At 40.1% G+C, this 24,072-nt stretch overlaps 1 protein-coding gene across 1 annotated transcript; it reads left to right on the plus strand.

Annotated features, from left to right (window-relative positions):
• The first annotated feature begins 528 nt into the window (after positions 1-528).
• SLC6A19 (solute carrier family 6 (neutral amino acid transporter), member 19) lies at positions 529-22,983 on the plus strand. The gene is made up of 12 exons (XM_009872497.1): positions 529-799; positions 8,508-8,648; positions 10,165-10,302; positions 11,525-11,706; positions 12,474-12,584; positions 13,315-13,427; positions 15,723-15,851; positions 17,351-17,507; positions 18,216-18,420; positions 18,996-19,155; positions 21,386-21,548; positions 22,761-22,983. Exons 1-12 carry the CDS (start codon positions 598-600, stop codon positions 22,968-22,970), a joined length of 1,911 nt encoding a protein of 636 aa, XP_009870799.1. The 5' UTR covers positions 529-597; the 3' UTR covers positions 22,971-22,983.
• Positions 22,984-24,072: the final 1,089 nt, after the last annotated feature.

Consider the following 24,072-nt stretch of genomic DNA (forward strand, 5'->3'; position numbering starts at 1 on the left):
ATCCCTTCTATTCTCCATCCTTTTTGTCAGAGCCTTTAGTAGAGTAATATCTCTTACAGTGAAGGAATAACATGTTCCAGTAATTATCAGAAAAAATGTTGTACACATACACTGGGGGAAACTGGGTGGAATGGTGATTCACATACAGATTATATTCCTGATAAAAAATAGTACTAAATGTCTATATCCAGCATGAGGCTAGTGGAATATTTTTACTCTATTTACTAGGGCTATATATGTGAGTTTAAAGAGGGGAGTGGCAGAGCTGTTTCATAACCTTATAGGCGATTACAGTTTATAGCCAAATTATCTCCTGAATTGCATTAGCTGAAATCAATGTATTCTGCTAGATGAACAGACTGTTCCATAAAACCTTGGCAGATAAAGCATTAAGTGTCAGAGCTGACTTGGTCAATCAAATGATTTGCTGACGCTTCTCTTTACTACGAGCCTGCACTTTCAAGTTTAGTGCCAAAGGTTCACTATATATAGCTGAAGACAGTAAATAGATGTTCTCTTTTTGAGCAGGTTTCTAACTCGCTGCCTGCTTCATTATCTCCTCACTGGGGCAGCATTTTCAGTCAGAAAATTTAAAATATGGTGAAGCTACAGTTGCCCAATCGTGGCCTGGAGGACAGGATACCTTCCCATGCAGAACTTGAGGTCCTTGAGAAAGAAGAGGCAGACTCCAGACCAAAATGGGATAACAAGGCTCAGTATATGCTGACGTGCGTAGGGTTTTGTGTGGGCTTAGGAAATGTGTGGCGGTTCCCATATCTCTGTCAGAGCCATGGAGGAGGTATGTCTTTAAATATATCTTAACTAATTTTGGCTATAAACTAGGTTTGATCTCTCTTGTGGGAAACAAATAATGGGATATATTTAGAACTGGTCAGTTTTTGTAAGAACAGTGATGCTTGTCTCTAGAAGACTGTCTAATGGAGAAGGTTATTTCACAGGCTATGAACACCCACTAAAATCACATTATGTTAGCGATGAAAGAAAAGGAAGGGACTGTTTTTATTTCAGGACACAAGCCTGATCAAATCAATCTCACACTGTCATGTACATAGTACATTTTCTCAATCTAAAATTTTTACTTTACATGCATACATATATAAAATGTATAATTTAAAATATTAAAAAACTACTTGGGAGTATGATTCTGATCATGACCCCAAATGATCTTTTCATAAGAGGACTTAAATTGGTTTTGGACTGATCTGTGTATCAACTGTAAGGTCAGTGTTTGTGTAATTTGTGATTGGAGTAACAGCATGAAAGTAGTTCATATTAAGAATACGTTTTTAGCAAACGTATGCTATTTACCATATAATTTACTGTGACTCCTTAGGATTAAGGTTGGGACTGAATGACCATATTAAAGAATTTGTTTCACTGTTTTGCTGCTTGTTTTTAAAGAGGATCTTGAGATGAACCTTTGCTTGAATATCACAACATAAATTTATCATTTTCTGACAGCCTTTTCTGCTCACTATCTACCTGTTATCTGCCTTTTACTCCAGCATATGTGTGAAAAGTGTTTGTTCCTGTGTGATGTTTTATCTAGAAAGAATTTTTTTTGGCTTAAGGAACAGTATTTCAAAGTAATTGTCATTAAATGTATAGAGAGATATTTGAAAATTGTTCTTCCTAGTAAGAGTAGAGACCAAACAGGGCTCTATGGGGAGCTGCCGGTACCAACTCAGGGACATTTAACAACAGATGAATCAGTTGCAAGAAGAGATGCTTTTAATGTTAAGATTTCTCTAACATAGGCTGGTGTTTGGTTTGCAGCGTAAATCGAAGGTCACTTGCAATACAGCCCTCTCTTGTACCACGGAAGTTACAGAATACAGGAAAAAAAAAAAACATAACCCCCTTTCTATGTGTGGCAATTTTAATTTGAAACAGTGGATGAATATGTCCAAAATTCATGGCACTCACTGGCTTCTCAGGTTCTTCCACTTAGTCTTAGAAAGTGGACATGCCCTTTTTTCACAGGGTTGATTTATAGGCACTTTCCTACTTTTCTGTCTGTCTTTCCTTTCCCTCACGTTCTAGCCCTATGAAATGCAGCTAAAAAGTGAACAACCAACGAACAATAAAAACTTGGTGTGGATCGTGGTTTTCTAACTGATGTCAGTGAGGATGTGTGAATTGCTTGTGTGTGTCTCTCAGCACTGTGTTTTAATTTATCCTTTGGTAGCAAGTTTTTTTGCCTTTCTTGCCATTCTGTGGCTTGCTTGTTCAGGAACAGTAACAACAGTTACCCTCAGCTTCTTGCTTCCCTGGGACTCTCTCACCAAAATTTTAGGCAGAAGTTGAAAGGTGGCACATAGCAAAGAAATGATGTAGCTGGCTCTGGGCTTAGAGCTGCTGTACAGATGTGTGTCCATGCAGCCAAGCTACTTTCTCTCTCAGTTCTTCTGCAGAACACCAAATGCTGTGACTCGTATCAGTAACTAAGAGTGAGCAGCAATGCTCTCCACGTGAGGGTGGGGAGCTGCTGTGCAATCCCTCCTCCTTCCTTGCTGTACAGTGCACTTCAGCCTCTTCTGGTTGGTCTAAATCCAACTCCTGCCACCACTGCTACCGTCTCATTATAGCGTCTCTTCTCCAACTTCTCCCTTCAGTCAGCAAAAAAAAAGGGTCTTGCTTCTCTTTGCATGGATAGCTTTGAATTTGACCACGTGACTATACATATTGTAAAAATGGATCATGAAGTTTTTATTTCTCAGGATATTTTGGTCTTGGGACATTTTCTGCCTTATGAGATTTCCTGGATCCTGCCTCTCTAATTCCCACTCGGCCATGTTCCCAGCATAGCAAACATCCGATAGATGCAGCACTCTGCATCACCTTCGATTTCACAGGTACCCTTAAGTCTGGCTTCAGCTACCTCCAGTGGGAAATACACATTTACTAGGCGTTTTGGTCAAGTTTTGCCTTAGTCTTTGCCACTCGGCATGGTGGCCAAGATGATTCATTCATCTTTGCCTTCACGTGGCCCACCCAGGGACACAGATGTGCCTCTGTAACAGAGTAGGGGAAACCTGCAATGTCACACACCTTCTTCCAAGTTCACTGATACAACACATACACCACAGTTATGAGTGTGCTGAGGAAGCTCCATTTTCCCCTTCTCTGCCCAGTGCCTTTACCCTGGATAGTGTATGTCTTCATACTTGATACCTCCGAGACGTGTCTTCACTGAATCCTGAGTGGGGAGCAGGAGGAATCTCTGCTGCTGCACTCTTTCACTGGAGATGTGGATTACACTGCTCCTCAGTCTGTCCCTGGAATGTTTATAGAGTCCTAAAGGTCGCTTTGGATATGATGGTGGATTATGGCTGTGCATTAAGAGACAGAAAAAAATACCACACACAGTAAGTATTTGCAGAGGATGAGAAACAGCCCCGCGGAATGACATAATTAGAAGTTGACTCATAAGGTGCATGCAGAATCAAGGTTGCAAAGACTACCTCGTGAAAATTGTTTCCAGTTTCTGAGGGTTGGCTTTGCTACCTTACCTTCTTTCTTTTTGAAATACACGTTGTGTGGATGAACTTTTGGAGTCACTTAGCACAGATAAGGTCTGGCAGAAAGGGTGTAGAGAGTCAGTATTTCAGAAAGGACACTCCCAAATAAGGTTAAATGTTCACCTGCTTTGTGAATCGGTGTTTGCACTTTTTATATCCTTCATGGAATGGACTATAGCGACGTATAACATTTATCCTTGGGCTTCAAGGAAGGCAGATTTTCTCTCTGCAAATTGACTGTAGTGAAGGTAGTTAGAAACATTGAGTTTATAGATAAGTCTTGTTTTCACAGGTTTCAGCTTAAAGCTAGAATTATTCAGAGGCTACTTCTTCCCAAACACAATACTGTGATAGTGCCTTGACACTGTGATACCCAGTACACCAAAAGAAATTGGTTGGTTACTCAATTTACCCACTTTTGTTGTCATAGATTATGAGTTTATATTTTTAATAATGGAATATTTACCCCAGTAAGATTTGGTGAAGTAAACCACTTTTAATACTTTTCATGTGTTAAAAGTTGTAAAATATATCATTACCACAGGTGAACTGGATTTTAATATACACGCAGTGCAAAAGCTACGGTGTTTGCCTCAGCGCTTTCACCAACTTAACGGGATTGAACTTTCCTTTCATTCGACAGCTATCTCTGAAATGACACATAGCTTTCATTTAATCTTTATTGAGCAACATGTCATTTAATCAACTGTTAAACATTTTTGTTTCATCCCTGATGAGCGTTATAAAAAGAGGATGTGTACTTAATGTTTAAACCACTGATTAAAAAAGAGTCTTTAAGTCTACAGCTCGCATATGTCTGCAGTAAACCATGCTAATGTGTGAGGGAGAATTTTTTTTCTCTGTGTATGTCACACTGGATGAAGTGACAGTACTGACATCAGTAGTTCCTAGCTGGTACTTGTATCCTTACTACAGTTGAGGTATAAGCATATGACAGTATAGAAAAACATCTCTGTCTAAAGCCTACCTGTCTTCCCTTTATGAAGAATTATGTGAAAGAAATATATATTTTTCCATTTTGCATTAGAAACTCTTAAATAGAAGGGAGAGTAATAGTTATATGGATGCTCAGATCAAATATGTGTTCTGAAATACTGTACTGAAACAGGATAGGAATCTAAAATCTCAGTTACAAGGTTTTCAGACTGGAAGATTACTCATCTATAGAGCATTTATTTTCAGATCATTGGTTTATTTGTTAGGTTCATAAAATTGTGACAGCTTAAAAAGCATTGATTTTTTTTTTTTTATGTCCTATGTAGCAGCTTTGCAGAGTCATTAGCATTTACTTTTCCCATTATAGCTTCTTTCAGAAAGGTTGGAGAGAAATTGAGAGAAGTGGAAAATACAGCAGAGCTGGATTTCTGAGATGGCTGTTAGAATTGAACCCTGGAAAGAGAAGAAGCCAAAAAAAGATAAAAGTAAGATACATAACTGAGAACAGCCATTTCATTTCTCTTGAAAGAAAGCTGATATTCCTGCAGCTGAATACAGGTAGTTTTACTTATTTGTCCAGTTCTGACACAGCAGACCCTGCATTTTTAACTCATCAGAGCTACCATACTACACATGGCTAGCCCTTCAAGCTAGAAATGTTTTAGTTAGGTCTGTTTGTGTAGAGATACAGATTCTTCACAGTGGGTGTATACACACACCAGGTACTTTATGTCTGTGATAACAAAGGGAGAAGACAGAAACCCACCTTCTCCGTTTGCGTCCCTCCCAGAACCTGAAATTTACTTCCTGGTGATCCCAAGGTAGTGAGGAAGTTGGAGAGCCATGAGCACACAGTAGGACAGCACAGCTTTTTCATGTGAAGAACATCCATTCCTCTTCTTGAGGCTGCATGGGGAAGGTCGTGGAGTCCTTTTATCTGACTGCTCTGTCAAATACATGTTATGCTTTAAAGACTTCTTTTACGACACCTTAATAAAGGCACCTCTGTAAGTAACTCAAGACTTCAGGAAATCCCCTGAGGTTGACAGAGCACTTGTGGCATCTCCACCAGAGAAGATGGTTCAGTTCTGAGAGCCTTGCAGCAAATTGGATGCCCTCTGCTGTCCAGGGGGACAGTTACGGCATAAGGACAATGCGGCTGCTGAATCACACTGTCTTGGAGGGTGAGGCATGGTGTGTACCCAGACTGCTAGAGCCCAGATCTAAATATCAATTAGCCTGCCTTCTACTGAAAGTGAAAACTTGAGACTACCTTTGAATACTGTCTAAAGAAAATGCTTCTAATGTTTCATAGGAAACAACCCGATCTTTCCCTTCTGCTAACAGAGATGGTAACTGCCAAAAAATGTTTTCGTTGACAGATGCAGTAAGAAACAAGTGGTCATAGACTGAAAGGATCATAAAGGCTGTGTATTTCCTTATGCAACAAGATCTTTGACCTGAGGAAGAATTTTAAATCACGTCCTTAAGTGATCTTTACTGTGAGCTGACGGAAAAATCGTGATGTATCTCCATTAGGAGCAAATAAGGTGCTTTAGCAGAATGAACTGCCAATCCATTCTTAAGTTTTAAGTGACAATCGCTACAAGCTGGGTTTCAAAGGGTGACAAGGACTTACCCTGAGTGCAAATGAGGAGTATTTGGACCAGGTAGCTCCATGGATTTATCTTCTGGACTTAATTACTGCCATTGCTGAGGAAGGGCTTTAGTAGAGAGAAGTGAGATTGAAGTACAGCAAAGACCTATCCAGCATCCAAAAGTGGAGGTAAAAAAAGATCTGCAGAGTAGCCATACTGTGGGTGAGGTTTCAGAATCTTAGGAGGTATCGTATGGAATACTCTGGAACTAAAAACTGCTGGTATAAACAGAATCATCTTATTCTTATCACATCTTACCCCAATAAGAGTTCCTGGAGAGATTGCATCAGATGTGTGCCAGCCTGATGTGAGCTTGGAGCACAAGACATATTTCTGGCTTCTTGCAGCTCCGTACATTGATAAGTAACTTCACCAGAGGCCCCTTGTTTGGAGGTTTTCCCGCTGACCCTCCCATGTAGGAACAGTGAGAGGGCACTCCTTGCCTACACTGCAAAAATCCAGTTGTCTATGAAAGCCAGAATAAAACCGTTGTGAGAAGTGTTATTCACAGATACAGGGTGGGGTATCAGTAGAGAGCAAACTTTCTGAAGTCAGACGAAGAGGGGCACTTACATGCACACCAGTGCATGTTCCAGCACAAGCAAGCAAATCCATACATACTAAACAGGACAAACTTTTAGAAATGCCAGAAACCATCTGAAAGGACAGAGGGAGTCAGTTCCTTGCAGTGACCAAGTCTGACACAGTTTCAATGAATCCCAGAACCAGAACTGAGTAAGACTTTTGCACCATCAACAACTCCAGGGCACAAGCAGCTGTCCTAGCAAGGACTCTGTGGTCTCTGGAAAAGGGAGTGTAGCTGAGGTATGAGAAGTGGGGAAGAAAATAAATAAGATTCCGTCCTCCTTGGTGATGATGTCCATATTATCCATTTCCCTAGGTGACAGACTGACACAGAAGAAAGGAAGGAAGACTCAGCAGAGTCAGAAATTTTAGCTAAGTTCTCTACAAATAACAATTCATAAGTCCTTCATTTTTTCAGCAATAAAAAGCATATCCAGAGTCAGTTATTCTTCTGTCTTGAGTTTGAAAACTTTTCAGCTTGTCAGTCTCTGCTTTTACAGTGATAGATACTTTTTAATGCAAACAAGATGAGTTACGCTGATTTTGAAGAGTGTTAACATTTTAGTAAGAAGTTTTTGTGTTGCTAAATGACATGGTTTACTGAAGTCTGAGATATCATGTCTATACAGCCACCTTTGGCAACTGTCCAACAAAAAAATGTATTTGCTGGTGCATGAGTGATTAGTCATTGAACCTGGTGCGTGGCATGTGCATTTTCAAATTGGTCAGCATTTTGAATAGCATTTTATGTATTCATTCTGATTTTAATTAGTGAATCTTAAAAATGTCAACGAAAGACAAGTGAGTAACTAGCATTACCTGAATTCCATAGAAATGGAAAGCAAAAAGCATAGCTGGCCGATTTCATTATAATAGTGGCTACTTGATACAACAATATTATTTTCAGCAGACTGTGAGGTACATAGAAAATTAAGACTTTGCACTAATGATAATTTCTAAAACTCTGGTGTAGACAATATCAAGAAGTACCCTATGGAGAAGAAAAACATGCAATTCAGCTCTTCCAAAAATCATCCAACTGCCTTGAATTCAAAACTATAGTTTCCGTTCTTCACATTTCCTCTTTCACTGTCATCTGATTTCTGTTGCATACATGGGGAAAACATCAGCAAATATTCAAACCAGAACGAGCTGTTCACATACTGTTCTGCACTTTTTAAATGCTCTTATATTACTTACTGCCTATGGTTAGGAAGTTAAAGACTACTTGTAGTGACAGACAACCATAATTTTAATATGTAGCAACTTTCAAACATTTGACTCTCCACTTTGGTACCAGCCAGTTACTGGTTATTTTATGTAAACAGGCCAAGGCTCCTGCCTAATTTTTTTGAGGCATCTTGCTTAGTTAATTCAGCTACCTCATGTAATTTTCATGTTTCATAATTATAAAAACCTTTCTTTTTTTTCGGAATACAAAGGAAATCATTCCAGGAAAGTAACTACCTCTCTTCCACTTGCAATCCAAAGGTAGCCTCTTCGAAGTTTAAACTTGGGAGAGTACAATCACTATTTATATTTGTCGCTTATGTAGAATTAAGAATTTCTACCTGAAATCACATATGTAACAAAATCCCCTGCTTGGGCACTTGGGCAAAAGGATTGTTCAGAAACTGGAGAAGAGTTTCCACAATTACACTTGCAACTCGCTTGTTGTTTCAAAAGCCCTCGGAACTGAAGTTTGCGCTTTATTGCAGTACTTCACTGATGGGAAATATTTTTTTTTTTTCCCCCCCCATTATAGGAGCCTTCATGATCCCTTTCTTGATTTTGCTAATCCTGGAGGGTATCCCCCTGCTTCATCTTGAGTTTGCCATTGGTCAAAGGCTGAGGAAAGGCAGCGTGGGAGTGTGGAGCTCTATCCACCCTACCCTGAAAGGGGTTGGTAAGTCTGAAGAGGATACAAAAAGTCGCCTGAGAAAGCCTTAAGAGCAAATCTTCAGGATTTTATTCTGGTGTGCCATAAGAGATTCCAGGATCTAATCCTTTTCCCTTCTCACTAACTCTGCACCGACAGGTGGCACCAGCAATGACAAGGCACTATGACAATATTGTGTCCACAATCCCAGGTACTACAGGTCCAGTGAAAACCTTTTTTTTAATTCAAGACCAATTTCAGGCTTCAAAGAGATTTTCTGTATTATTGATATTGGCCGTTTTTACCATTAGAATGAAAGTTTAAGTGTGCCAAAAATCTGTTCTATAACTGTTCTATGGATAAGTAGTAGCTGAATATTTCTCTAAGCTGGTCTACCAGACTTCAGCTCCGTGTAATGTTACTTTTTTATATCTGACAGAGGTGCCATGCTAAAAGCCATGGAGACAGTATTTTGCAGAAAATACTTCTTCATATCCGTATTAGACTTCTGAGTATTCACTTTGTCTGACAATGTAGTAGAAGCAGCATGTTGCATACAGCATTAAAAACTCCACAGTTACCTCGTTACACAGGAAGCATGGGAGGTGCCATCTGAACATCAGGAAACACTGGGAGGGTGACCAAGTACTCTTACAGGTTGTGGGGTCTCCATCCTTAGAGATATTCAAGAGCTGCCTGGACATGGTCCTGGGCAACTGGCTGTAGGTGGCTCTGCTTGAGCAGGAGGTAGGACAAGATGACCTCCAAAGGTCCCTTCCCACCTCAGCCGTTCTGTGATTCTGTGATAACCACACACTTGAAAGAGAGGAAATGGAGCCAGTTAGGACTGTTTTTGTCATCCACTGCATGTGTAAATCAGTTAAAATATTCATTCATTGCATCTGGAATTTTTCAAACTTCTTCAGAACATAAGAGCCCTCAAGAGCTCATCACTAGTGTTTACTATCTGCCAGAGACGTCACCAGAGGTCAATTACTTGGGAGCAAGTGAAGAAGGAGAGATACAGGCTTGAATCCTGAACCTTTTCACAGCCTGTGTCTCCTGGCAGCTATCTATCCTATACAACAAAGATTATTCAAACACATCTGCTGACCTCTGCAGTGATGTTGTGGAAGAAGACAACCTTGGGTCTCGTTTAGGCAAAATCCCTTGTCAGTTGAGCTTTACATGTACGCAGCACTCCAAACTCCCTAGATATCAGGAGGTCAGTCTGTGAACTGGATTGTGTGGAGTCTGTAGGGAGTTAGTCCACCCAAAATATTGGCTCCCAGGTGGGTGTCAGCTTCAGTCTCAGACTAGTTTTGGGTTGTACACCTATGAAGGGTTCACCTTTTAGGTAACATATTCACAGTGATTTAACCTACATCCAAAATAAAGAGATGAGAAAGGAAAGGCTATAAACCATGGAATTAGGGTGGGGAGGAGAGCAGGGAAAGGTTGAGGCTCATACCATACATTTTGATACGTCTTGAAAACTAAGAGTATTGAAATTTGCTTTGTGTTCTGATTTTTATTTTTTCAGGCATAGCGGCAATGTGCGTATCTTTCCTTGTGGGTTTATATTATAATACTATTATTGCCTGGGTAATGTGGTATTTCTTCAACTCCTTCCAAGAGCCCCTGCCTTGGAGTAGCTGCCCTCTCAATGACAACAGAACAGGTATATTTTACGAAATACTGCATATTGTTTTGCAGAACATTTTTCTGTTCCTAGCAGTTAGGCTAATTGAGACTCTTTCTTTAAAACAACAGTAAGATATTCCTGTCAGGAATATCACGATATTTTAATACTAGTGGTTTGTAAAAATTCGCATTATATGAAATGAGATCAGCACTTAATCTTTGAGCCAAACTTTGACTTTTTAGATGAAACTTCTGGGCTGATTTTGGCAGATGGGTTCACATACAGAATATTCACAAAGTGCAAGTCTAGCATAAATGTTAACATTTTCCAGATTCGGGAAATGTGCTTCATCCATCTCCTTACCAACAGCCTTCTGTTAGCATATTGAAAAAAAAAAAAAAAAGGATAATCCATATGAAACACCTGTGTCTCTCAATATGACAACAGTCTGTAGCTCCTTGGAGACTGCTTAGTGACAGCAGCTTTGTTTTCCATAGTCAGCCCTGCATGAAACTGCATGAAGCAGGTTTTTCTGGTGGGTCAGTGAACAGCCCTTTAGAGCACTTTGCTCCTCTTCTCCCAGAATAAGTATAAAAAGCTTCCTACAAGGGCAGACCAGGACAGAATACTGCACGGGTCAGTGCATGGCAGGGAGCTGAGAATCCAACCTGAGCTGACAAGACCCTTAATGATGCCCCAGAAAACAGAAAGACAAAGTATTGCTGATCTGAAGGAGATGTAGAAAGTGCCCACACCCCACCAGGCAAGAAAGAGTAGGATGCAAGGGGAAAGCCCAAAGCTGTTTATGCGTTTTTTTAAGGTGAGGTAGGAAGTGTACAATCACTGAGAAACACCTGCCTAACTGCTTTTCTTTTACCAAAGAAATAAATGTTCCATGCAATATACATACATACTCTCCATGATTTCATTGTGACAAGAGGCTTCTAACCTCACAATTTCTGTAGGAATAAATAAAAATTATAAAGATAGAAGAGTCTATAAGTAAGCTTCAAAGATTTTATCTGCATAGTTGAATTAATAGTAATAACAATAAAATATGTATTAAAATCCCAGTTAAAAAATTCTCTTTTAATTCTCTCATTTTCCATAAAACAAGCCTCTAAGAATCTGGAATTTGCCAACAACAAATTTGTTGAGATTAGATGGTATAATTTAGAATACTGATGTTTATTATCTAACTTCCCTTTTTTCAAGTACCTAAAAGACATACAGAATGGCAACCATTTTGTGGTTACAGATTACATAGAAGAGTGTGCCAAGAGCTCTCCTGTAGATTATTTCTGGTACAGAGAAACATTAAACATCTCCACTTCCATTGAAGATTCAGGCTCTATACAGTGGTGGCTCTTGTTATGTTTAACATGTGCATGGGGTGTACTTTATGTGTGCACAATCAGAGGCATCGAAACAACAGGAAAGGTACACTGGTTTGTTTTTTTATATGATTATATTAATTGTGCAGTTGTGATTCCTTATTCCTACAGGCTTAATCATACTGCCTATTTCTTGAGTAAAAGCATGTCTAAAACTTTGTGTGTCTTTACTGGGGTTGCTTTATGAAGAAGGAAGCTGAACAAAATGGAATTTGATTTGATATTTGATTGATTTGATTTTATTTGATTTGATTTATGTGGAGATTTTTGAGAGCAATTCAGCTTCCTTACCCCTATAGGTCCTAGGAAAACATTCTTTAGGTATTACCACATTAACATTAACATTAACCTTTAATGCAGGGTCGAGAGGCTCTGTCCTATTGCTTTGGCTGTTCTCTTCAAAACATACCTGTATAGTTTTATTTGGGTTTGTGCTAGTCCTTAATATTATCTCTCTAAAAGAGTGACCAACGTTCAGCTGCGCAGCAAAGCCCCAGGAGCCCATGCCTGCATTCGCAGCATCAACCTGATGTCAGGGTTTAGATTATTTTTTATGCTGCTTTTGAATGATCCGAGTTGAATTTCACCAATGACAATTTATCTTAAAGAGAACATTGTAACTGTAAAAATGTTCATTATCAAAATGTACTGCACACATTGTTTCTCTTTAAGTTTTCTGTAGTATGTTGTGACTTGCTTGAAACTTAACTGTTGTTAGTCACATTACCTTGTTTATTCCCCTCTTTTCTTCTGCGGTGCTATTTTTATTCAAGTATCTTATTTAAGTGTTTTATTTACACGCTTTTTGTGCAGGCTGTGTATATAACATCAACTCTTCCATACCTTGTGCTTACAATTTTTCTAATCCGTGGCCTGACGCTGAAAGGATCAACCAGTGGAATTGTGTATCTCTTCACCCCTAATGTAAGTCACTGCGTCATCTGTCCCTTTGTGAAATGTGACATAGCTCTCTCTGTAATTAACAACTGATTGAAAATTAGTGCTTTTCTAACTATCCCTCAGACACCTTTAAAATCATGATTCTGGGTGGTAAATCCTTTGTATCGGGTGTAAAACACACACATACACACACATGCTGTCTCTCCCTCCCTCTGTCAAAATCTGTTATAAGCAATAGAAGGACCATCACAGAGCAAGGCAATGCGGTTGCCATAAAGGTGTTTTCTTCTCCTGCATTCTAGTTAAGCACGAGTCTAACTTTGAAGCACAAATCATCCAGCTGGGAGTAGAAACTATCTAATCAATATGGCTAAATGGACAAAAGGCTTAAGAGGATGTTTTAATTATACAACAGTTTTTAAACAAAACTAAAAGGGGGTTGGTTTTCCATGAGAAGACCACTGAATGGCCATTATTAATGTTAAATAATAAACACCTTTGCTGGAAACAGGCATGGCAGCTGTCAGCCACGGAAAGTAATTTGTTTATCAATTTTCAAAATACTTGTGGAAAACCTACACATAGATTTTCTTTTTGAAAAGAAAAAGTAAGCCTGACAAGAGTATTGACTTATTAGTTAACATTTTTCAAAAATGGTGAGTTCTGCATGGCTAGTGTTCTTGTTTTAATTACTGTTTTTTAATCCATGGTATTTTGTCTAAATATGCTTAAAGTTGTATGTCTGATGCCTCAGGTTACCGAGCTGGCTAACCCAGTGACCTGGCTGGATGCAGGTGCTCAGGTGTTTTACTCTTTCTCCCTGGCCTTCGGAGGCCTCATTTCATTCTCCAGTTACAACTCTGTTCAGTAAGTAGCCAGCCAAAGGCCAAATTTTATATGAATATTCTTTCAAATGAAGCATGCCCACTTCTGCCTAGTCATTAGATGGCAATTACTTGGGACCAGGACACCACCCCCTCAGCCAGGTAAGGCACATCTCCTCTGACTGATTTTTGCTTTCCTGAGCCAAGATTTCATGTCCCAGTGCTGGCAGATTTCCAGCAGAAAGATAAGGTGGCACAGGCTGGGAAAAGGGGCCCTGGCTGCCCGCCACCAGCTGACGAGCAGGAGTTTCCTTTGCAGGGCTGCTCGACACACGGTGATGCTCTTTGTCTCCACGCTGTCAGGCCTGGGTGATGGCACTCACATTTCACAGCACTTCACAGACCACGGTTTACATCTTTAACTTAGAGGTTCAAAGATATATCTAGGAGTTTTGAAATTCAAATTCAGTTCCTTTCTTTACATACACAATTGAAGTAGAGAAGAGGAGGAGTACAAATCTCCATCATGCAGGGAATGACCCCATCAGCAAAATACGACATGGTGCTGTATTCTATACTCACTCTCCCAAAATACTGGAGCAACCACCAGTGTCTCTTAGTGCCTTCCATCCCTTCAGTGCTGGCCTCTTGAAAGACAAACAGTGCAGCATTCTGTGAACGCAATATTTTTGATAAATATCTCCAAAATAAATTTTGGCTATCTGGTTTGGTCATGCATTCAGAAATCCGTGTTTCAGTTTTGGCTCAGGTTCAACCACGCCACAACAGCATTTCACTCACTGCTGTAATTCCTTGCCACCACTCTTGATTTCAGACATTTTTCAAAAGTTTGCCTGGGACTTTTGGTGCCTGCGAGTCTCAGTGTGAGGTGACAAGCCTCGCTTCAAATCCAAATCAACATTCTCAGAATTGTGAGGTGCAGGGCTGAGAATGTTCTGCATCTTTCCAAAGGACCTAAAGAAAAGGAGCGTTGTCCTCCCACTTTTTCAACACACAATGCTGTTGCACCAGGCCACGTTCCTTCAATTCTCAATCATTCATGACTTGAGGAAGAAACTGCAGGAAGCAGTGAAAACCTCATGGAGATACAAGAAAAACCAGGCAAATACCAATAGCGTTACACTGTGGTGTTGGGCCACCTGCAGTCCAACACAAGTTTGGACCAGGTGTCAGTGACTCGGCTCTCAGATGGTTTGAGAGTATAAACACCTCGGGAAATACGTGAGGTTTCAATGCCATCAGGGATTCACTCATTCACAACCAGGAGGAGCTTGAGCACCTTACTTTCTCTGAAGGGAAGAAATATTTTTATCAAGTCTGTCATTGAGAATCTCATGCTACAGTGAAAAAACCCCAGGAGTACAGCAAGGAAATTCAATACAATGCCTTCTGCCCACTAAAGGCCTATTTGCCCTGCTATGCATGAGGAAAGGTCACAGTGTCACAGGTCTGGGCTGGACAGGCTTGTCTTTCCTCTCCTCTTGAAAGTGATAAGGAAATTAAATATGGCAACACCAGGGTAATCTCAGTAGTGCTGTCTTGCCCAGGAGAAGTATGATATCTAGAGCTTTACAGCCTTCTCATAAAATCATTAACTAATTTAATATTGATTCTTTATCTTCTCTCTCAGATGAATGTCTCTTCCTGGCTCTGCAGTATTTTCATCTTGGCACAGATATGCTGGCAGGAGCCCACAGCAGAGAAGCCTCTAAAAAGCAGTTTAACTTTCACAATGTATTAAGTTGTCTATCCAGCCTTATCAACCTAACCTGCCATCGTATTTCCAAAACTTGAGGAAATTTCAAACCATCTTCTGTCCAGCTATCAAACAAAATTGTTCCCAAGTGCTCTTGGCAACTGCAACTTCACCAGACCAAAGTGCTTTGGAAGCTTTTGGTCACTTCTCCCTTCTGACTGTCTGAATTCAAACCCTTCTCACCTTGCAGCAGAACACCTTGGCAACTCAGATACAGCTTATGCCCACGTGCATCTGCACATGAAAAGGAGAAGTTTTTGCCCTTCATGGTTTCCTTTCCATGAAACAGACACGGAAACAACTATTCCTTATGAATAGGATTATGTGAGGGGAAAAACCCAAAAAGCATAGCTATTAAACTGCTTAAGGCACCAAGTTTTAGTTCACTAAACCTATCTTTTAACAGCTGTACTCGTATATTCTTAGAGAGCTTATTGATATATCTGCATCTGCAGACTACTTTTTTGTTAACCTCAGTAGCCAGTTTTTAGTATTTTTTGAGGGGAATGCATTTGAAATTCATTCTTTTCTTTTTTCTTTTTTTTCTTCTTTGAATTGCAGCAATAACTGTGAGAAGGATGCCCTGATTATCTCAGTGATCAATGGTTTCACATCCATCTATGCAGCAACTGTCATATACTCCATCATTGGATTCAGAGCCACAGAAAGATATGATGACTGTTTTGACAAGTAAGTTATTGAAAAAATCCCACAAAATATACAAATGTTTGTTTGACGGAGACAGCTCTGTCAGCTTGATGATAATTGATTTATTTTTTCTGCACAACCACAGCTCCTGACTCACATGATATCAGAACATTCACTACTTCAGAAAAATTAAATCATGTGGTGTCAGCTCCATAGAGAATGATAATTATTCAAGCCACATTATTTCCTAGTTAGATTTTGTGTAAGCAACCATATTTTACATTACTCCCTGATATTATCAAAAAGTAACAAGGGAGGAAGAGGATATTCCATATTTTAATGAGTGTTTTTGAAACTGTTCTTTCTAATGTAAGTGCAGTTTATGTAACAATTTCTATTTACATAAGGGTAGATTCCTGATGCATTATTTCACTAAAACGTGCTAGAATATCTATAGTTTGAGAGCTAAATGCAAAAAATTAATCATTTGCCACAATGTATACAACACATGTTCTGAAGGAATGCATTTACTGAAGTGGATAAGGCAAGTTTCAATAAAACTGTTGCTGTGAAAAATGAGATTTTACATTACATGCTTCAAAAACAATCAATCAAACAAAGGATACTTGGCTGCTGCTGCTGTTTCTACTATGGCTGATGTCAAATCCTCAAAGGCCTCCTGACATAGTGGCCAAACTATGGAGTTCTGCCTTGGTGATGACTTGCAATGAGCCACTGAGAGCACTGCCCACGTTAAGCAAGCTGCCGCCAACCAGGCAGTTCTGACAGTCCTGCAGGGTCCTGGCCATGACTGAATCACCACGTAGGCACCTCAGATGACTGCGTACAACACTGGGAAATTACCCAAATTAATTCAAGAAATTCTTCACACTTCAGTTCATTAGATGAAGCTCTACAAACCTCCAAAAAATTGTCTAGAAGCTCTGCAAAAAAAAAAAAAAAAAAGGCAGCAGAATTCACAATAATGGATGCCTGCTGAGCTGACATACAGCATGAATGTAACACACCCAGGTCCCTGTATCAGCTCGATATTTAGCTCACCTCTTTGAATGCTTAGGTCTTGGCAGAGGTACCTAATTTTACCAGAGCAATTCAGACTCCCTTCTAACCAGGGCTACCAGACCCTGCAGATCCCAGCCAAGCTCCTCCACATGAGCTACAGAGGTGCACAACGTGTAACTGCAGACAACTTACACGTTCCCAGAAACTGCCTAGTCTGGGAACCGGTGCCCAGTCTGCAGTGCAGAGATGGTCACCTAACTTCTGCACAGGTTCCTAGAGTGTCCATCCATTTACTTGTTATCTGTGCTGAGAAAGGTGGTATCATGCTCACCCTGGAAGAAGAAAGAAAGAGTTGCTGGACATCGCAATTTCAAACTCTGATCTTGAGCAACAAAACCAAATTGCTTTCTTTGTATCTTTACAAAAGACACTGTGCTCCTAATAACTTGTTTGATGATGAAGATGAATCCTGAGGGTGTTTACAATAATGACAAATTATTTGTATTTCACTTTTTCAGAAATATTCTCACTCTGATGAATGCATTTGATTTGCCAGAAGGTAATGTAACGCAAGATAACTTTGAACAAATGCAGCAGCTGTGTAACATGACTGATCCATTGACCTTTGCAAGCCTGAAGTTTGAAACCTGTAATCTGGAAACTTTCCTGAATGATGTAAGTAAGTTAAACATGCTGACATATTGATACCATAAATATGGTAGAATGTTTTAATTGCCTAATACTTTTCATTTTAAGGTTGTTGGGGTTTTATGTATCTCCACTGTTTGATTACAATTGGCTTGGAATGTTCTTGGACTGAAGAATTACTTTTGATTGCCCCATTTCACTTTTGAACAGATAAGCTGTTTAATTCCTCTGAAAGGTACTGGCAATCTCTTAGACCAACTAGTAACTAAAACCACAAGTGTTGTGTGGCTGGCAAAATAGCAGCAGGTATTTCTATGGAAGTAGCTGGTTGCAGCCGTGGTGGGATGAGATCATGAGGGAAGACACTCCCAGAGAGAGGAAGCAGCAGGAACAAGCCCTGTCCCTCGTCAGTACAAGTGTATCACAACACCGAAAGAATGGATCTTGAAACCAGCGTGAAAAAAAGTTACAAAAATAATTAAATGGGTGCAACTTTTTTTTTTTTTTGGATTAAGAAGTTGGTGAATTACAGATGAAACTAGATGCCCATAAAATTCCATGAAACAGAATTTGTATTACAGTAAATACATTGCTGCATTAGGACATCTCCGTGGAAACAAAAAGCAGAACAGTGCTATGGTGTAGCACTCACCAAGTCTAGTGAATACCGATGCAAGTTTAAGTGCTGCACAATGTTAATGAGTCTAATTTTGAAGCTTCTGAAATATACCACAGGGAGTTGAAGGAACTGGACTTGCCTTTATTGTCTTCACTGAAGCTATCACCAAAATGCCCGTCTCACCTTTGTGGTCCATTCTCTTCTTCATCATGCTCTTCTGTTTGGGTTTGTCATCGATGTTTGGAAATATGGAAGGTGTGCTTGTACCTTTACAAGATCTTAAGATTATACCCCCCAAAGTGCCCAAGGAACTTGTTACTGGTAAGTGCCTTTCCTAAGGACAAGTGACCTGCCCAGGGAATCGCTTGTATGCTGAAAAACGAACCCACCACCCATCTCATTTCTCATCTGGCACGGTCCTGAGACTCCTAGATAACCTCCTGAAGGTTTTCTCATGTCCCTCAGCTAGGCAACTCCTGTGAGGTTCCTTCTGAGCCTGCAGAGAGCTAATCACCTTGTGGCTTGCCCGTCAGCCTGCTCTTGACGATTATCACCTCCTCTGTTGGGAAGGTGGAGGACCTGAGTCCTTCACCCAGGTGGGATTTCTCTCAGGAGGAGGAGGAGCTGTGTTCTCTCCTCAGCTTTCTCCTGGCTTGTTTGCAGCAAGTCCCACCTGTGCGATGTTGGGAGACTTTTGCCATTTAACCTGCATAGAAGCAGGTTAAAAAGAGTATAATTAAAAAACAAAGTCATTACCTTCAGGCACCAACTGAATTAAACGTTACTCATAAAGCTTTCAAGCTACTGGGAAAATATCTTACCTTTTTTTTTCTTTCTTTGCCTAAACATGCTGGTTTTGTTGTTGTTTTTTTGTTTGCTTGTTTTTTCTTCCACAGGTCTCATTTGTGTGGGGTCTTACTTGATAGCTTTTATTTTTGTGCTGAAGTCTGGTAATTACTGGCTGGCTCTATTTGACAGTTTTGCCGGCTCTATTCCTCTGCTGATAATTGCATTTTGTGAGATGTTTTCAGTCGTCTACATTTATGGAATAGACAGGTATGAAATACAAGTTAAACGTTACTAGAAACTAGTGCATAGATTGATTAGTTTTATAGCTGCAATCTTATTACATCTCAGAGCATAGAATTTTTGTTGTAAAAATCACTGAAAGTACGCAGCTGTAATTTAGGGTTGCTTATATGATTTAGGTTTCTAAAATAGTTCTCAGCAAATAAAAAATGCTTTTTTAAGAGTGCAGTGGAGATTTTTATTTCAACATGAAAGCTTTCCACTTTATTAATTCATTGTAATAGATAACGCTCTACAACAAGCAGCTAAAATAAACACATCCCTAAGATATTGCAAGAAAATATTAAGCATTAGCAGGTGCCCAGGAGGATAACGAGTGCCAACTATTTTTAAAGTAAGCATCTCAATGTACATATCTGCAACAGTTACAGAGGTGCCACTATAGCTCATTTATTTTTTAAATATAGTGACACTTAAATCTCCTTCTGGATAATTGCATTAAGTATTCAATTAGCAGAAGCAAAGGAGCAGCACATGGGCACTGAGCTGAAAGTTTAAACCAGAGGTATATCCCAGGAGAGTTTGAAGAGTATGCTAAATGGTTCTGTGCAAATCAGGGATCTCCAGGCAGGCTGCAGGTATTGCTTTACAGCAGGATGCAAATCCAAGGCTACGGATTCTTAGCTGATATGTCCAAGACTTTATTGCTGGTAGCAGTGAGTAATTATCCTCTCAATTTTCTAGAGATGTAATAAATCAAATTTCGCCCCGTCTGTTCACAATTAATGCATAAGAAATGTGAAAAAAGCGTGGGAGCTTCGATCACCCACAGGTTTTGCTTGAACCTGTGCCAGGCCCTCCCGCCATGCTGCTCCTGGCGATGGGGTGAATGCCCTTGTGGCACATCTTCCCCTACTTAATTTTTTATATTACCCTAGGAGGCATGAATCGACTTAGGTAAATCGGATGAGCAGAGGGAGTACCCTAGAGAGAGGAGGCTTATTTTAGTTTGTTAAAGACAGAAAAGTCTCTGTTGATCACTTTTCCTTCCCTTTAAAATCTCAGGACAAAGTCAGGTTAAAACTATTCCCAGGACACAAACATGGGCTGAAGCCACAGAGGGGTGGGGACTGATTCAGAAAAGAACTTCACACCCAACTTTCATGTTCCTGGTCAGGGCTACATTGCTGTAGCCCTCTTTGAGCACAGAGCTTATCAGGGCTGCCCAAAGGTGATGTTATCTGCTCTGGATGAATTTCTGTGACCTTTTCCTGAGGAAGAGGCACTGGTAAGAAGATGGCTCTCCTACTTGAAGAAGAGCCTGCGTGTTCCATGATGCTCACGTGAACTACACCTGGACATGCTCTGGAGTTGAGACATGGGGCTTCATATCATTTTAAAAATGATACCTAGGTCTTAGAAGTTAGGGATGAAAAGATAAAATAAATTTACAGAGTAATTGAGACTCAGCTGAATTCTGTGTGTTGTTCATAGCTTTAGGACCAACTGAACAGTCGCCTCAGGCTTATCCCCGTAGGATATGCAGGAAAGCCAGACAAGAGGGCTAAAAATACAAGCCCCAAACTTCCAAAATAATTGTTTAGTAAGTGTGAGTACATGATGCTGCATCTTATGTATAGGTCATGAATTGGTTTAAAACTAATGCAGATGGTATCACTCTCAATGCACAGTTTTTTTCTTCTTATGGAGACATTTCTGCATTCTTTATGAATAGACTGAATAACACATTTTTAGGTGTTCTGACATGTAAAGTTAAATACTGTTTCAGCCCTCAACCTGAAAAAAACCAGTAGAAATCAAAATTAAGCAAACATGCGTGGAAGCTGATTTTTAAAATTACTCCAATTTGCTTTTGGTCTTTTTCATGTCATTCCTTTTAATTCATGCAACTCTGAGATGCTCACCAAAAAAATGGTGGAACAATACTGCAATACATTATAGGGAAAGTTCATCGGCATTGGCTCTTTTGTGTCAAAACTCTATTGCATACACTTCACAAATTTCTTCAAGAAAGTTCATTTCCAAACATTGTTTTCCTGTCTTGAAACAATATCTGCCTGAATTTGAACTACTTAGGTCTAACTCCTGAGGTTGTTATCAGTCCTTGTTTCACACAGATATTAGCAAAGTCCTGGGAAGCACAGCAAGGGCTAGTTTGGACTTACCTGTTTATGAGCAGGTACCGTTTGATCCTGACCAGTTCTTACTGTCCTGAGCTTCCTGTTTTTGTTTCTAGGTTTAATAAGGATATTGAATTCATGGTTGGACACAAGCCAAATATCTTCTGGCAGATCACCTGGAGGGTTATCAGTCCTCTTATTATGTTAGTTATTTTCTTCTTCTATTTTGTGGTGAAAGTCAGGGAAGAACTACTCTACAGCGTTTGGGATCCTAGCTATGTAAGTATACAAAATTTATTTAGAACTATTTCACGTGTTCCTCTTTAATCTAGGTATCATAGTCAGTTGCATTCATTTCCCACCTGAAACAGTTTTCCAGTAAAAAACTTACTCTAAGACATTAAGTAATAATAAAAATTAACAGAAAAATAAGTCCTAAATTTAGCTGTGATGCCTGCAACTAGTATATGGTGATATCTGAATACCTTTTCAGAAGTGGACAAACCCAAACCATTAGTTCAGTTGTGGGACAGGACTGAAACAGATGCCAGTTCCCCGGTAGGGACTGTAGAAAAGCTAGAAATGTCACAGCCTTTCTATGTTGACAAAGGACCAAATCAGTGAAGCCATTTTGCTATTGCACTTGTCTCTGCGTGCATTCAAAATCACTGAACTGCAGTGGGAATGGTTCATTATCAGTGACAGAAGAAGTCAGCATTAATCAGTATAAATATTAATATGCAGGATTCTTCTTTCCTCTTCCAAATATACTGGTATGATTTAAATTACAGTTGCAGCAGTAAGTTATCCATGTCCTTCCTCCCCTTGCAGAATAAAAAGCTCCATGTGCTACAGAGAAGGGCATATTAGAAAAAAAGTGGGTCCCATAATTTTGTCCATCACCCCATCTCTTCCTTGCCTGTCTAGCTCTGCCTTTTGTTCTCCAGCTTTTCATACCAGTTGCCATCCTTAAAGCAGAAACACTTATGCAGCACACTTAATTTGTAAAGATTAATTTTTATATTCTTAAGACAGAGACAAGGAAAGAAAGGAAGACAGGGAAATGAGAATGCTTTCTTCTCTCCTCCATCCTAATAATCTTTCAGCCCTCCCACAGCCTTTGATTTCAGCCTTCCCATTCATCGGCTGTTTGGCCACCAAGCCCCAGTGGCCGGTGACCCCCTTCCCCAGTCCCACACTCCTTTGTGCCCAGGAAGTGTGCCAGGAGCAGCCCCACCTAAGTCTCCTCCAGAGACTGATTCTATAATACCATGTTCTTTCCATCACTTTTAAGTAAAAATAAGGCCAGAACAGCTGAGACTGGAAATCCTTGTGCTGGGAACTGCTGTGGAATTGTCAAACTCTGTTGCCATTGTGGCTAGCTACTCTTCTGATGATTACATTTTGGTTCTGTTGAGTTACTGAATGTGTGCATGTTCCCAGGTATTTGCTCCTCACAGTTTTCTACAACCTGATTGTTTGCTCTTTCAGGCGGAGTTCCCCAAAACAGAGAAGGTTGAATATCCCGGCTGGGTGTATGTTATTATTGTAATCCTCGCTGGAGTGCCTAGTTTGGCGATTCCTACCTTTGCCATCTACAAAGCCATCAGAAATTGCTGTCAGAAAAAAAATGATCATACGGGCCTTATCATCTCCACATCTGAGACTTCAGTTAATGGAAACTTAAAGTATTCAGCATAAACCCATTTAAAAAAAAATGCAGAAGAACATTTTGTCAGTGAGAAAAGTAAAAAAAAATTAAAGAAACCAGAGTTAATTTCATTTGCATAAAAGGGTAACTACGTATTGTTTCCAGGTAAACATTTGTTTACTTTACAATGCAGCGCACTGTGAAGAGTTATTGGCTTGGATCCTGGAAGCAGAACAGCCACACTGGCAAGTGATTGGGGCACCAGGCCAAATCATTTGTCCTCCTCCCGGTTTTGAAGCCAGCTGGTTTGCAACTGGCTTGCAGTTCTCTGTCTGGGCCTGCTTGACGTGCCATAAGTGACTCTTCAATGTGCAATCATTCTGGGTGGGTGGCCAATACGAAGGGTAACTTAATACCGACTTCTCTTGCACATTAAATTGTTTTTACTTTATAGGCCACTGTGTTGCACAAAGCCACCAATATTATTTGTCTCATGGGGAAGTTTAAAATATTTAATAAAAACATTTCTCAGTATGAGAATGCCAGTTTGATTCATTTATGATTCTAGATGTTTTATTAACTGCCTATTACTTCCAAGTTCCCAGCAGACAGTGCTGCTTTTGCTGATGACAGAAGAAGTAATCTTGCAGTGGGGCAGCAGCAGTTTGGGAAATGGCAAAAATCTGCCTTCTCTGGCACCCCTTGCTCAGGGGTGCACCACTTGTCTGGGAGGTCCATGCTGGTGGAGGATCCGAGGCACCCAAGTGGTGCAAAGCTCCTTCCTCTCATCTGTCACAACCGAGGTGGGTAGTTTTCACCTACACACAGACACGCGCACACCTGCCTTACCATGATTTCAAGCTTCTAACTTCCACGTGGCCCAGAGGAGCTTGGTCTGGAGTCCCTTTCCTTAGGTGGTCCCTGCAGAGAGAAAAGGGCACGGTTAGAGCAGCCAGGCTGAGAGCCAGGAGCAGACAGTCTAAACGTCCCCTCTAGGTAGCTGGTCCCTTTCACCCAACTCTCCCAGTACAGAGGCAACACATTCATATTGCTTTGCAGCTCTTCCTATACTCACCTTTTAAGAAGAGAATTGATCCAATTTACGCCCTAACACTCCCTTAAAATCAAAATACTCTCTTACAGGAAATAGTG

The sequence above is a fragment of the Apaloderma vittatum genome, unplaced genomic scaffold, assembly GCF_000703405.1.
Source record: "Apaloderma vittatum isolate BGI_N311 unplaced genomic scaffold, ASM70340v1 scaffold7067, whole genome shotgun sequence".
Classification (NCBI taxonomy): domain Eukaryota; kingdom Metazoa; phylum Chordata; class Aves; order Trogoniformes; family Trogonidae; genus Apaloderma; species Apaloderma vittatum.